Source organism: Megalops cyprinoides, chromosome 3 (genome assembly GCF_013368585.1).
Source record: "Megalops cyprinoides isolate fMegCyp1 chromosome 3, fMegCyp1.pri, whole genome shotgun sequence".
NCBI classification, from domain to species: domain Eukaryota; kingdom Metazoa; phylum Chordata; class Actinopteri; order Elopiformes; family Megalopidae; genus Megalops; species Megalops cyprinoides.
Window position 1 is genome coordinate 21,607,335 of NC_050585.1, and position 13,863 is coordinate 21,621,197.

General features: G+C 41.2%; 2 protein-coding genes across 2 annotated transcripts; both read right to left on the reverse strand.

The window, feature by feature from the left end:
• Window positions 1–4: 4 nt before the first annotated feature.
• nipsnap2 (nipsnap homolog 2) lies at window positions 5–9,258 on the reverse strand. Its single transcript, XM_036524202.1, has 10 exons — window positions 9,135–9,258; window positions 7,658–7,797; window positions 7,408–7,453; window positions 6,365–6,459; window positions 5,762–5,832; window positions 4,885–5,025; window positions 4,453–4,484; window positions 3,244–3,338; window positions 2,465–2,548; window positions 5–2,123 (listed from the first exon to the last, which is right to left on the reverse strand). Exons 1-10 carry the CDS (start codon window positions 9,224–9,226, stop codon window positions 2,059–2,061), a joined length of 861 nt encoding a protein of 286 aa, XP_036380095.1. The 5' UTR covers window positions 9,227–9,258; the 3' UTR covers window positions 5–2,058.
• A 1,078-nt stretch (window positions 9,259–10,336) lies between these two features.
• mrps17 (mitochondrial ribosomal protein S17) lies at window positions 10,337–13,242 on the reverse strand. Its single transcript, XM_036525631.1, has 3 exons — window positions 13,095–13,242; window positions 12,631–12,773; window positions 10,337–11,017 (listed from the first exon to the last, which is right to left on the reverse strand). The coding sequence occupies exons 2-3, from the start codon at window positions 12,751–12,753 to the stop codon at window positions 10,727–10,729; spliced, it is 414 nt and encodes a 137-aa protein (XP_036381524.1). The 5' UTR covers window positions 12,754–12,773; window positions 13,095–13,242; the 3' UTR covers window positions 10,337–10,726.
• Window positions 13,243–13,863: the final 621 nt, after the last annotated feature.

Genomic DNA, 13,863 nt, shown 5'->3' on the forward strand with positions numbered 1-13,863 from the left:
TTAAACCTTTTATTTATTAATGTGCTGTTGTGTTCACATCAATCACCTGTCCAGAAATTGTCCTTGAAATGGATAACCAAAGACTAGGCATGCCACCACTAACATTAACATTTCAGTTTAAGAAGCATTATGATCAACAGACTGCAAATACAGTATGATTCAGCCTGGGTTGCAGACATTACAGGAAAAAATGGCAATTCAGTTATAAGTCTTACACCAGCTTAAACTATAAACTCTTGGAAAAAAATCTGTACATAGATATGAGAAATTAATCCAACAAATGACATTACAAATCATATTTTCAGCCTGTTTCACCAGGAAAAACAAAAAAACTGGGCATGCGTTAATTTTTCACAAGTAACAATTTAAATACAAGCCATTCACATGAGTACCACAAGAGCCATTTCTCATACGAGAGGTGGTGGTTTATCCCTGTGAGGAAGTGAGCTGTGTTTCCATTGAAGACACCCACTAATGCAGTACAAGTACTTTAAAAATTCTGTTTTGATGCAGGGGTGCCTCAGAAGTGCTCTGTTCAGTGGAGGGTTGAATCAAATCAAAGACAATCTACTGAATGAGATCTCTCACTCTCAGTATTCATGTTAGCACTTAGACCAACCTTTCTGCTTGGCCCTGATGCTTCTAATCACCATGACGTTGCAACCGTCAGTCATTCAGATTCTGGGTACCCATCTGGGTACACCTGCTCCGAAGCATTCACGAGCAGAGACCGTAGTCCTAGTGGGGCTTGTTTGCCAGATGGTAGGGGCTAAGAGTGTGTTCTCATTTAGCAAATAAATGTCTTTGGTTAAACCAGGGCAGCAGCAGTGAGAAAGCTCTGATGTTTGGTGCATCACTGTCTTACAGGACAGCACTGGAACACAATGAATACCAGACTAAGTGACAGCAAGGTCTGTCACTCTTGTGCTTGTAACTGGAGCTACTGTAAAGAGCACAGAACTACACCTGACCACTACATCTTATTTCGTATCACACAACTGTCGGCATGTAGAGGAGAAATTCTTCATTGTGTGGCATTGACAAGGCCTTTCCTAATTTATTTTATAGATGACCTCAAAAAACACCAAATTCGTAGGCCTTCTGGAGCATTTAAATTATATCTGTGCTATAACTGGAAAAAGGAGATAGCTTTGTTTCCATGGGGAGTTCTTTTTGATATTTACATCTAAATAAATAAATCATAGCCTTCCACGTAAAGCATAAGACTGCCATATTTTTTTATGCAGAAAAAAAAAATCAAGAAATCCCCTGAAAATATACACAGCTTTTTTCTACATGCCCTGGAACATAACGCTAATGTTATGCCAAAGGGGCTGCAGGTGCAGAAGTACAACCAAACCCAATGTTTCATCTGGTTATGCTGATTTTTTAATTCATCCTCCTCCTGCAGAAAAACCCCAAAGACTCTGGGTGTGTGAGGACTGTTATGGCTGGGTCATGACCGGACAAAGTCCGACAGTATAAAGCAAGCCTTTGTTGCCCTATACTGGTTTGGCATGCTCGCTGGTGGACCCCACAGATTCATCAGTTGATTCACACAAAGGAGTGATGTTTACAGTAGCCGGGAATTCAGTAAAACCTGGAACTGGGACTCTGGAATGCTCTTCCATATATGGCGTTAACTGAGGGGCGGGATCTGTGTGGCGGCCGTTTTTGCAGAGGCACTGGTTCCGGGCTGCAGTTCCAAGCATTACAGAATTCTAGCTCAGCTGTACTTTGGTGAACTCACCCCCCTGTGAACCTACATCTCATTGCTCCTTTGCTGTCCCTTTAATGAGCACAGCTCACCAAGTGCATGGTTCAGTGACAATTTTTATAAGTACTAGATGCTGATTGTTGGTATGGAGTTAAGAAATGGTTTGAATGGAGACTAAACAAAATCAACAACAACCAAAAACAAAACCAAAAAAAAATCATAATAATCAGTAGAAGTGGCTGGCATTATTAAAAGGATCTGAAACCCCCGGCAGTGTGAGATCTGACACCGGTTACAATTTGATTGATTAGTACTGTCTGCATGATCCTGGCTTCTCCCCTCTACTTCAGTGGAGAGGTCTTCAAGGGTATCATGATCCTGGATTCCATATGCTGAATAAGAGGGACTAAAGAAAAAAGAAACCCGTTACAAAACTACAAAAAAGTGTAAACATATATGTTTCAAACTTATTTACATCAACAGATGCAGAGGGTGTACATTAAGCTAGCTGCCTTTAGCATCAATTAGTGTTCTGGTAGTTCTTTTGGCTGTTTTGGCTACATAAGTGTGTTAAGTAAAGGGAGATTTTTTTTCTTTCGACAGAGATCAGTTTCCATTTTATAGTAATTCAGCCACTGGTTCTTACGCCCCCACGTAACCGTACTGTTTGCTCGATATCCAATGTGAGGGGATTCTGATTCATTACGTTAAGTTAAAGCGGACATGGAGGTCATCGAGCCCTCTCACCTGTGTAATATACAACCTCATCCCAACCCTCGTGCTGCCAGGCAGCATTCCGGGTATCCTCTCTGGACTGCAGATCCTTGTAGGCTGAAACAGAGAGAAAAGTGAACTCAACAAATTTAGCAAACCAGACCAAAAGCAAAACAAAAACTAATACTTTTCCTGAGAAATGATTTTCTTAAAAGAGAAAAAAATATTCAAAATGCAAAACAGTTTAAAAAATTATAGGTCAGAAAATATTAAAATTATAAGTCAGATAAGAAGCATGATCATGCACTTTGAATGCTTTAAAGGATATGGGAATTTTTCCGGGATTTATAGGACTTGCTCTTTCTTGTCCGAGCTATTAAGTTCTCACAATGGCTGCTCCCTATGAATATACATGAGCATGAAGAATATTCTGGATTTTGTAACAATGGGGTGGAATAACAAGACTGGCGGATGGGATACCATGCATATCTATAGACAGACATCAAAGCCGAGAGAAAGACTCCATGATAATAATCTGGGCAACTGCTTCAGTGGAATTCTCAGGGTTCAGCTGCACCTGCTATCAAATGTCAAATTCAAATGTCAAGAAGAGAACAAAAGTCAAAAACAAATCCCGTTCCTGACGAGTAACACAGTCTGTTCCTCCATTTCAAATTCAAAAGACCACTTACATGACTAAAACCCAACTTGGAGGGGAGACAGAGACACTGCGACTGTGTGAAGCTTGTACTAATGCAGACCCTATGATGTGAAACCAGCTGAAAAGCACCAGCAGGTCTATGGCTCCTTACCCCAGAGGTGATGCACCATGTAGAGGTTTCCGATCTGGGAGAAAAATCCTCCAACCGCCTCATCGTTTTCCTGGCGATACCTGATAGCCCGAGCCCTGTGGACACACTCCCATCAGACTCATCACCCAATCCAATCACAGCATCCAAGGCCCCTACCCAATCACAGCACAGAATCCATCCCACCCAAAAGGTTGCTGATGCAGCTGGACTTTGTAGTTGGTCTCTAGACAGACTTTTGGGTTGTAGACATAAATACAGTAAAATATTTGATTATGTTAACCTAATTAGGTCTGCCCGTTGCAGACCCACTTTATCCTGTTAACTCTAAAAGTACAGGTTCAGGCCAAGGGCTTATTTGAATCCTCCTTTGGGAATATCTCTCTTAATAACCCACGGTGTAAATATAGAATAATTCTTATAATTAAATGCATAATGTAATAATATTAATCTATAAGGAGCCTCATAACCGAATCATCCAAATCAACAATTTTACAATAATACTAATATCAGTAATATATTTTTCATAAAATTTTATAATGGGCAAGAGAATAAAAAGAAGTCACAAAAATGTGGTATTTTTTCATGCTATACTAAATTAAGGCATATTTCTGAGCCTTACCTCAGCAGGTGAAATTTATAAATGGCCTTTCCCATTTGCCACCTTTATTCTTAATTTCAATTACAGAGAATGCAGCAATCAGTGTGAATAATTTTGAATTCACATTATTGTTTGTTTTGGCAGGCAGATTATTTTGATTTCTTTTCATAATTTTCAGCAGGCACATGTTCACAGTTTGAACAAATTAGGACAATCACATTCTGAGTAGAAAATACGCAAATGCATCTGTAGTTTAGGGATATTAAGTTTCCATTCTTTCTGCTGAGTTTATAACCATGAGATTTATACTTATAAACCTTGGGGAGTGGACACATCCAGCCTCATTCGTTCAGCTACTACAATCTGTTGAAAGGCAATAATAATGATATAATAATAAGGCCATCGCTCACAAACAAAGGCTTGTTGCCTGTGGCATCTTAAATGTAGCCCTGAAGATTTTAAAGACCTTAAAAAAAGATGCCTGTATGTTCCCAAAACACAAATATGGCAGCTCATCAATCACCATCTCTTAATGCTGCGCCTCTCAAAAAAATGGAGAAAAATTATGCTGAATACTGATGACCAATTTGGGAATAATTAAAGTGCCTTACCAGTAATTCCCCCACTCGATCATGGTCCCGGGCTGAAAAACAGGGACAGGCAGAGGTGTGACGTAAGTGAATTCATGCAGCGGCTTCTCGCGCCACACATTAATCACACGTTATCTGAAGCAGCTGCAGCTGGTCGGGAGAGAGTGCCATTCGGAGGTCATCATGGGCAGGGCTTAGAGGGGCCTCCAGAGTCTCTGTTTTAGGACAGCACCACCTTTTACTATGTGTTCTACTGTCTGTGCTGGGAAAATAACAACAACACTACTGCTATCAATGTCTATTACTGATAAGGGTGACAGGTCAGTTTATACAACAAACTAGAACACAGAATAGGAAATAGTCATGGCTTGAGGGTTTAGGAGCGCTGCGGTCGGGGTTAGGGGAGTGTGGTTACGGGGTGAGGGATTCAGGGTGTAGGGTTTGGGGGCTCACCCTCAGCTGGTAGGTCCGCAGCTCGTAGATGTTGGGTCCCGCTCGCGGAACTGGCTCGTTCCAGAAGCTGAACTCCAGCAGCAGTTGGTTCCGGCGAGACAGGAGCATCTTCCCCCGCTCCTTCCGGTAGTCCATGAACTCCTGCAGAGTCCCAGAGAAACAAGCCCCAGTGGGGAGTCAGAGTGAGCCACCAGGACAGGAAACAGAGGGGACCTCTAGCAAGTTGAGACTGTACAGGCTGGGGAAAGGCCAGGCCTGCTCAGACTGGTGCAGATACTGAGGTGAGCTAATTTACTATTACATATTTCATTGTTTGTTCATCTTTAGCACACAGGTTTACAATGAGTCAAGTTATCCTTACTCTCAGGTGCCCGAACTGTGCAGGTACCTTACTGCCCGTTACAGAGGGGAACCAGAGGTTAGTCTTCCAAAGACTGTGTGAACAGCGACCTGCCTTAGCTGTTGTGTGAAATTCACAGAAAACCCATGATGATGGAATGCATCACACCTGCATGTGATGCCCTCACTTCTTTAGCATCTTTAACACTTCAAGCCCAGTGTAGCTCACCTACAGCTACAGCGGGTCAATGAAAATGTGGTCAACTATTGTTTATGGTCCCAACAACACCCCTGCCTCCTTACTACAATTACCATGGCTTTGTTGCCCTTCATTGCCTTTTTTCAAATCACTAAATTCCCCATAATGAACTATACTGCAGAGATCTTGCATAGAAGCTACAATAACAGCTCCCAATTGAACTGGCAACACCATAGGAAACCCCTATAACGGAGCCAAATGCGTTCACAGCACAGGTTAACTGCTGACAGGGCCTGTGTGCAACAGTGGGAGGTTACTGAGGAAATGGGGGTCCTTCACCTTATTTTGTCGAAGTTTACTCATGACGTCAGTGAGAGCTGGGTACCCTCCTCGATACCGCCACAGATGAACTGAAAGAAAAAGAAAAAAAAAAACAGGAAAAACACACAGACCCAGGTCAGCTGGTGGCGTCTCCGAGGGCAGACAAAGCTTTTAAAGGCAATGATGCTTCAGGTCCAGTTCATGGAAATTGGAGGAGACTGGTGATAGACATGGAGGGAGGAAATGGGCTTCTGTTTGTTATGATTAGCATTGTTTAATCCAACCCAGTTTCTGTCAGAATGAAATGCATTTCATGTGAAGCTTCAGAGGTACTGTTGCATGGTGCTACACCTTTAGACAAACTGAAGCAGCCAGTTGGTGGTGAGTGATCCTTTCTTAAATTGACAAGCCTGTTGATCCAACCTCAGAAAACAAGTTCAGGGCCATTACTAGTTTAAAGGTAATTACTCTGGCACCACATTTCAGCCACTGGCACCAATGACACGGCTGTCTACCGCTTCAGAGTCGCCACCGTCACCACAAAACATGCTTTGGAACGTCAGGTATCTGTCGCTGTTGTAACCCCATTAGCATTCTGCATGCGCCAGCGCGGTGCCCTACCGGCCTGGTCCTGTTCTCCGTACCACGTGTTCCAAGTGCCCACCAGCTCGCAGGAATACTGCGGATCCGAGTGTATGGACGGTAAGACATCCTCACTGCAGTAATACAAACAAAGGGACATTAACACCGCCAACACTTCACTTCTCTATTCTGATTGTCTCAGATTTCCCTGAAGGACTGTAGCCCCTTGGCCTGCGTTTGCCTTCCAAACCACTCCTCTCAGGGCAGGCTGTGTTAACAAGATTTTCAACAGCCCAGCAGCCTTAAACTACTTGATAAGATGTGTAACAGTAGAAAATGGTAGTTTTATGTCATTTTTCTGGCAGAGTTTGAACTTGTATTGCCTGTTTTTCTCGAACTGCTCTCTGATTTCAACTATGAGAATGAATGCTACTAATGGATAATTTATTATTTGTAACCTGTGTGGAACTAACTGACTAACAGGTGTATGAAGTTTCAATAAAGTTTCACAAATTTAGATTTACTACAGGATTATAATCTAGGGTAATTTCAAGGTGTGAACAAATGTGGCCACTATGATTTTTTAAAAATGAAATTATCTGTAAAATGTGTTTTGCTTTGCACAGACTTGGTATGAATAAAATAATACATAATTTCCTTTATTCACACTAAAAGCAAATACTTACTGCACACTGTCTTAGGTTCAAACATCTTTTAAAAGGTGTGAGAGAAATTTTGAATTATATACATTTTGTACATTATATGTGTGCTTGTCCATGCGCACAACACACTACACATATTGGAACACACATTCACTGTTGCCACACTCACATGTTTAGGTCTGCATATATGTCTAGATTTCACATTGTAATGCAAACTCACATGTATTGTAAAACATATTATACAGTATAGTAACAAAATGCAACATATAAATGTGGTAGTGATAAATATATATTTTGAAGTATGACACATTTTAACATATGTAGAATATTTCCTAATATCTGGAGCTTCCTTTGTCTTTCAACCCAATATTAAATCACTTCTGCTTATCTTTGTCTTAAATATAGACAAGGATCTCTTACCAAAGTTTGTTGTAGGCATCCAGGCACTCTGGCTTAACATTGTGAACTGTAAGAAAAAAAAAATAAAAACGTTCCATAAGGGATAATCCAACTGTGACAGATTGTATTCACAGTCTATGCAAAAGTCACACTTCTTTAAATCCATCTGTAATCCAGTCTTTAAAAAACACAATCTAGGTTTTGCAATCTTGTGCCTCAGATTTCAGATTCTGCGTGTCAGGGATTAGGGAGGCCCCAATGTCGGACTTACACTGAATTTTATACAGATTGTTGTCTTCCTTCTTGGCTAGAAGGTGGGAGTGAGCGTCTTTCCTTGGGTCGACTTTTCGGACAAAGAGTGACTTAAACCAGCTATCCTCACGATTTCTATTATTAGATGCGGACAGCCCCCTGAAAACGAGAAAATGTCACAGTCACGCACATAATTACAGGTGGGTCGAAGCACTAAGAATCGGCATCCGAGTCAACTAAAACAGTTTTATTCAATCTCACTTTGTCACATGGCATCTCTATTTATACCATCGTAAACACTACATTAAAGTTGTAGACGCCCCCCCCCCCCCCTTCCCAAATCCCAAACAAAGGTCACCGTGGCTACGGCTGACCAGGCCAGACCCAACGAAGATTCAGTTTCTAGAGGACATGACAGAATTACGAGAAACAATTTTTCCGTATTGCTCGAAACCCAATTATGCATTGAAGACAAAGTTCTCTTTAATGTTGTGGTTATGCTACTGATGTAATCATCAAGACATAAAATGATCAAGAAAGCTTAATTAACGACATGATTAACTAACGCCTTCTAAAGCTTACTAGCTATTCGATAACGTCAGCTTCTCAGCTAAGTAGGCAGTCGAATCCTGTAATGTCATGCCCTCATCTTTGTTTATAACCTTACCTACAGCGTAATACTTTGCAACTAGCTAGTTAATTAAAACGTTTATCGTGACTGCAGCCATGCAGCTTCATCACTCTAGCTACGAGTACCTTTTCCTCTAAAATTTAGTTTGTTGGAGCTTCATAACTATATAATGAGAGCGTGCATCTCGAACTACATATATATCTTTATTAAGCAGGTAAAAACTGTTTTAGGAAATGTTAGCTAGCAAATATCAACATTAGTTGCCAGATAGCTAACTAGCCAGCAAGCTAAATATGACACAGAATGAAATCACGGTAACACTCGCTGACTTTAGTAAGTGCACAAGGTAAATAGTGAGGAAAAAACGTTAGTGAATCGTATAAACAATTGCCGACAACAAAACTGACACTAAAAGGTAAGTGGACAAAGCTGGGTACAGTAAATAAAATGACCTTGAGATACCTAACCGTTGTGGCTACATAGCTTGCTAGCTAGCTACGGCTGCCCGTGTTTAACAGCCAGGACTGCTAGCTAGCTGGACAAACTTCCTGCAAAATAGTTGCCACTACGTTCTTTTATGATGCAAACCAGCCTTATAAAAGAAAACGAATTTGTGTATTCGTGGTCAGTCCGTTTAAGGCAATTGTGCCCATTTAGAACATTTCTAAATCCGTAGAGGTTTCTCTGCACAAACTAACCACAACTTGCTAGGTGCTGTGCGCTGGGGGAGGCGCAGTTTGCATTGCTGCTGAGGTTAAGGGCCGTCAGCAGCAGCAGCGCGAGCGCACATTAAGCAGGCAAAACGCACGACCCCTTAGCGAAATCTTCCCATATCTTGAGGCAACCGTTTAAAATGCAGTCTAACCTGATGGCTACGATGACTTGTCCGTTCGCTCGCACTCTGTTCCGTGCCTGATTCAGGCCGTTTCCCACGCTTTGAAGGACTCGAGTCGCCATTTTTCTTTCACTACCCCGTATAGTTCCTGCCAAAATAGTGCTTCAAGGATACGGGTTGTCTTTGACGCAAGTTGCCACTAGAGGACAGTAAAACAGCTTGGTTCAACTGCGAAACAAATGTCTCTTCACAAGCGTGAACATTCCTTAGCAACTAAACTTGTAGTTACACACCCTTGTGTTTCTGCAACATAAAGTCATACCAATGGCAAGCTCCTCGCAGCGCTCTCAACACACATCTGTCAACACACACGCATGCATTTGCATGCAAAGCAACCATGGAAGGTGACAATTAGCATAAAATGACACACAACACAAACTCAAAATTCAAATGTGTCAAGCACTGTTATACTGTACTACAGTACCAAATTGTGTAGTTACCCCCCAAAACATTTAAAGAAATCACTGAGTTGTCCAATCACTGGCAGTGCAGATACTGTTTATGTCAACCTGCACAGGTGAGTTTATGCAAGAACTAACTGCTTTGATGCTCTTCAAATATGGCACTCCTGTGAGCAGACACAGGCACAGACACAGACACACACACACACAGGACTGTGACCCTATCCTGTTATACACAAGTGATTAACAGAAAGAAGCAGAAAATGCAGTAATATCTTTTTGTAACAGCAGATGAGGTGCAATTTTTTGAACCTCACTACAGAAATCTAGTTTACATCTATGAACAAAAATTCCTCTCCTCACACTATGGACTATTAGCTGCATGTGAAACTGTCTGTCACAACACAGACACCGTATCAGTTCCCACTTTAACTGGGAGCATTCATCTTTGCATCTTCCCTTAGCGAATTCCTCACAAGCTTTATTCGGTATTACACCTGCAATGCATCATCCAGGTAGCAGCCGTAGTGTCCTATAGCCTTCTCATGACAGACAGCTGTTGTTCAGGGGCCACATGGTAGTGATGGCAGAGTAAGCTTATCTCTCACTGTGAAGTGCTTTTATATCTGATGGAGAGAACTTGACTGAATTCAGCTTTATTTCTCTGACGTTCCCCAGAGTTTTGGGTCTCAAAAAGAAGGAACAGCTAGTAGACACTTGTGACTTACACATTAAGTTTCAGGGTAATCAGACTGTAAATGATGTGCTGACTAAAAGAAATAGTTGGTACTTTAATTAGCATGGTTACATTTTACATTTGCTTAGCAGATGTTCTTATCCAGAGTGACTTACACAGCTTGAAATTTTATCATGTTACCCATTTATACAGCTGGATATTTACACAGGTGATTCGTGTTAAGCTCCTTGCCCAGTGGTACAACAGTTTGATTCCCACCTGCACAACACCATACCACTGCCACACATTTAACTTCAACAAAGAGTTCAGCACTACAGGACTACACCATACTGTAATGCACTCACTTTTAATTTGATCTCAGAGATCAGAAAACAAAGAATTCTCAACTGGAACAAAATAAATCAAACAATGACATTTGAAAACATATGAAAAAAAATCTTTCAGAAGTGAGGTCCATCCAAACATCAGGGGTTTGGAGTTGAAGAGGCTGTGATGTTTAACTCTTGTAGTTTCTCCGTTAAGGATTCAGCAGAGGGCTCTGTGGTGTCAGAGAGGGGCTCCCGGAACACGCTCCCCGCCACCCTCTTCCCAGTCAGCGGGTCCACCACATTCCCCACCTTGTACACAATTTCCGCCAGTTCGTGCTTCACATGCTTCGACCTCCTCTCAGGCAAAGCCTTCAGCAGGACTATGTCTCCCACAGTGCACTGCCCCAGAGCGTCATGGGCAAAGTAGGTCTTCCTTTTGTTGAAGTACTACAATGAAGCAAAAGAAAATACAACTAAAAGATGAGCGAAACAAAGTGTGGCACAACATCAAAATGATGTCAAACATTGACACTAGTCTCCAAACAGCATGAAAAATGGGTCATTTCAGCAGTACTGCATTATGTATTTGTCATGCTCCATGCTCATGCCAAACAACTTATCTCCTGTAAGAAGTACTGAGGTTCCTGACAAGAACTGAAGAAGAATACAGGAATTATATTTACATAATCACTATTCAATACAAAAGTGCCAAGTACAGCATTGAGAACTACCTTTCACACTTGTGATTAACTGATTAACAGCTTCACTGTATAAAATATGCTTCACTGTAAGGTAATGCACAAAAAATCCAAGTGAAAGATGTACCAAATGATATCAAAGTATAATGATATTTGCCAAACCTCTGTTTTCTTAATCCCCCAAACACTAACAGCACCACAGGCACAAAGTCAGTTCATAGAATGGACTCTGTCAGCTGAACACATCATAGGCTCAGAGGAGAGCCAAGTACCTTATGCTGTAACACTGTTATGGTACTATACTTCTATTTACTCTTTATGTTTGATCTTAGTCTTCTTCAGGTTATTGCTGACAAGTCATGTGACCTGCAAGTGCATACACTGAAAAGGAGAGCTGATGACCACAAGCTGAGCAGCTTTCCAGCTGTAGATGCAGCTTTTTCAGTTACAGGTTCAGTGCCCAGTCTGAAATCCTTCACATGCACTTATAACATGCTGATGATGTTGTAAACCCAATCAAACAATAATAAGGAAAACAACCCTCTGGAATTTGGCCACAACTCTGTTTCTCTACCGCTTGCCCTGAAAATAGTCCAGTTCCTTGTAAGTGTAAGATCATCAATCAAATAAAAGGATCAATTAAATAGGTACTGTTTATATTTGCCAGTTCTCTCACCCTGTACTCTTTCAAAATTGCCTTTGACCTGTTCATCATGTTTAGCTAGAATGAGCTTCCCTTCATTGTAGCTAAACATGAATCAGTTAAAGAAAACCAGCAGACTCCGTCTGTGATCCTTCTGGATTGCACTGACATCACCCATTATGGTTCTGGATCATTTAATGCACACCTGAGTGTTTGCCTTACTATGGAACATATTGAATGTGTCTTAAGTCTCCTGATAACAGCATTCACATCGTTATCACCATTTAATATAAGGGGATTCCTCATATACGTATAGACAGATTCACTGCCTTTATGATCAGAAAACATCTTCACTGGCTGGTAGAGGCGGGACTGCTGCGATTTCATAATACTATCTCATACTGAGCACGCAAATACGCGTACCAGTCCAATTTCTGGGTGTGAGAGCATATTACTAATCATCAGTTTCCGTTAAACACCCATCCATATCTGATAAGCATCAATGGATGCGCACATAATCTGTAGACTGATACTCCTTACAGTATCACTGCATTCGAAGCCATGTTCACGCAGTGCTTCACTATATTAGATCACATAACTCAGTAAAACTAAAAATATTACAAAATTCTACGTTCACAAATCAATGCTGATACAGAGCCCGTGAGAATACCTGTGACCGTCAACAGCTAACAGTTAGCTTATTGTACACTGGTATTTACCTTAAGAAGGTATGGATCCAGCACAAGCCGGGTCACTCGAACCTTCGCGGTCTTCTGCATCTTTGTTCCGATCACTCTTCCTATTACCCACTTGGCGTGGACAGAGGCTTGTTTCACGGACATTTTGTGTAGACTTTAGAAACCTTAGGGGGAAATCCAGATAATAATCTAAACAAACAACAAAATGGGGCGCGCATTTTAACAAACAACATCGCAATCAAAAGCTGTATCTACCAATAAGGCACGGCCGTTCATAACAGCGTGCTGTTGTTATAGTTGCCAAGCTAATTTAATGGCAATGTAGCAAAATTAATATGCCGCATAATTTACATAAACAAAAGCACAGCAAATAAAATGCATATGGCTAGTAAGAATAACAAAGAAGGAGCGAAAACACAACTAAAGCTAGGTAGCTTCTTAGGTCATCAGAGTACTTAAAGCTAGCGAGCTAGATAACTACCAACCTTTAAATAGCAGCTAGACAATGAAACAACTCCTCGGTGTCGTGGAAAACATCTAACTTATTGAACAACTTCTATCAAGGTGACAAACGACAAAACTTATCGATAAAGTTAGGTAGGAACACATTAAATAATGAACAGTGAAGGTCAGGAATTCAGAAACGCTCTTTTCCATGCCGTAGGTGGCATGACAGGCTCATCCTGATGACGTAACAGTACGGAGCACCAAGAGGGACAGTTTGTTTTATCAATAAAGTAGAATAAGTCGTAGGTGATGTTGGTGCGGAGACTAAAATGTAACATCTTATTTTGCCGTACTGATATAGACAGGTCGGGTGGATATTTCATGAGTCAGTCAGTACTGTGCTCACCAAATTGCGAAGAAAGGAGTTACATTTTTAAAATGGCGTGTGTTAATTGCAATTAATTGCCTACATTTGCAATGTTTAAGATGCAACAGGTTGCATTTATTATTTAGGCTACATTTGTATGATTACAGCATATGAAAAAAGAATATGTGTGTGCTTATTTAGTCTTATGATATGACCATTCTAAACTAAGAGGTTATGCGCAGATTAATGACGACCCGACTTCCATGCTGCAACGCCGATTACAAATACAATCGTGCGTAGCCGATTGTATGGGCGGGGTAGCCTATGTCTCACCAACCCATAGGCTAACTTGTCGGATATTATAGTCTCACCACAAGGTGGAGCAAATATACTACTCTATTTATTTTTAAACGCAGCGCGCCTAAAATTCTGTTTAGTGT